General features: G+C 60.2%; 1 protein-coding gene across 1 annotated transcript in view; it reads right to left on the minus strand.

The window, feature by feature from the left end:
* Positions 1 to 379, minus strand: part of SBNO2 (strawberry notch homolog 2 (Drosophila)) — a gene marked incomplete at its 3' end in the record, with an annotated part of 41,150 nt that overhangs the window by 1,010 nt on the left and 39,761 nt on the right. Inside the window, exon 29 of the mRNA XM_010136930.1 lies at positions 130 to 211. Coding sequence (XP_010135232.1) covers positions 130 to 211 — 82 coding nt within the window. The remainder of the gene's footprint in view (positions 1 to 129; positions 212 to 379) is intronic.

The raw sequence follows: 379 nt of genomic DNA on the forward strand, positions 1-379 counted from the left end.
ATCGGCACATGCTCTCAGGGCAGAGCAGGATCCCCTCAGCATGGTCCTTCCCCACGGCCAGGGACCTGCTCCCAGCAGCAGCGCTGTCCTGGGGAGGGGCAGGAAGGGTCGGGGCTGCAGGTTCCTTACCAGACGGCGTGGTTACACTTCTTCAAGGAGAAGTGGTAGCTGCTCTCCCAGTGCTCCTTGGCTTCCTCAGGCAGCACCTGCAGCAGAAACAGTCAGAGATGTTCCACTGTCCAAAAGGCAGCTGAGACTTAAAATCCAGGGCTGGGAGTCAGGACAGCCGGGAGCTACCACGGCCTCTGCCCATCCCTCAACAGGGCTCTGAACTGCTGTGAAGGGGTTACAGCAAATGTCCTTCCCAAGCCACCCCTGC

This window comes from Buceros rhinoceros, unplaced genomic scaffold (assembly GCF_000710305.1).
Source record: "Buceros rhinoceros silvestris isolate BGI_N320 unplaced genomic scaffold, ASM71030v1 scaffold33385, whole genome shotgun sequence".
Taxonomy (NCBI): domain Eukaryota; kingdom Metazoa; phylum Chordata; class Aves; order Bucerotiformes; family Bucerotidae; genus Buceros; species Buceros rhinoceros.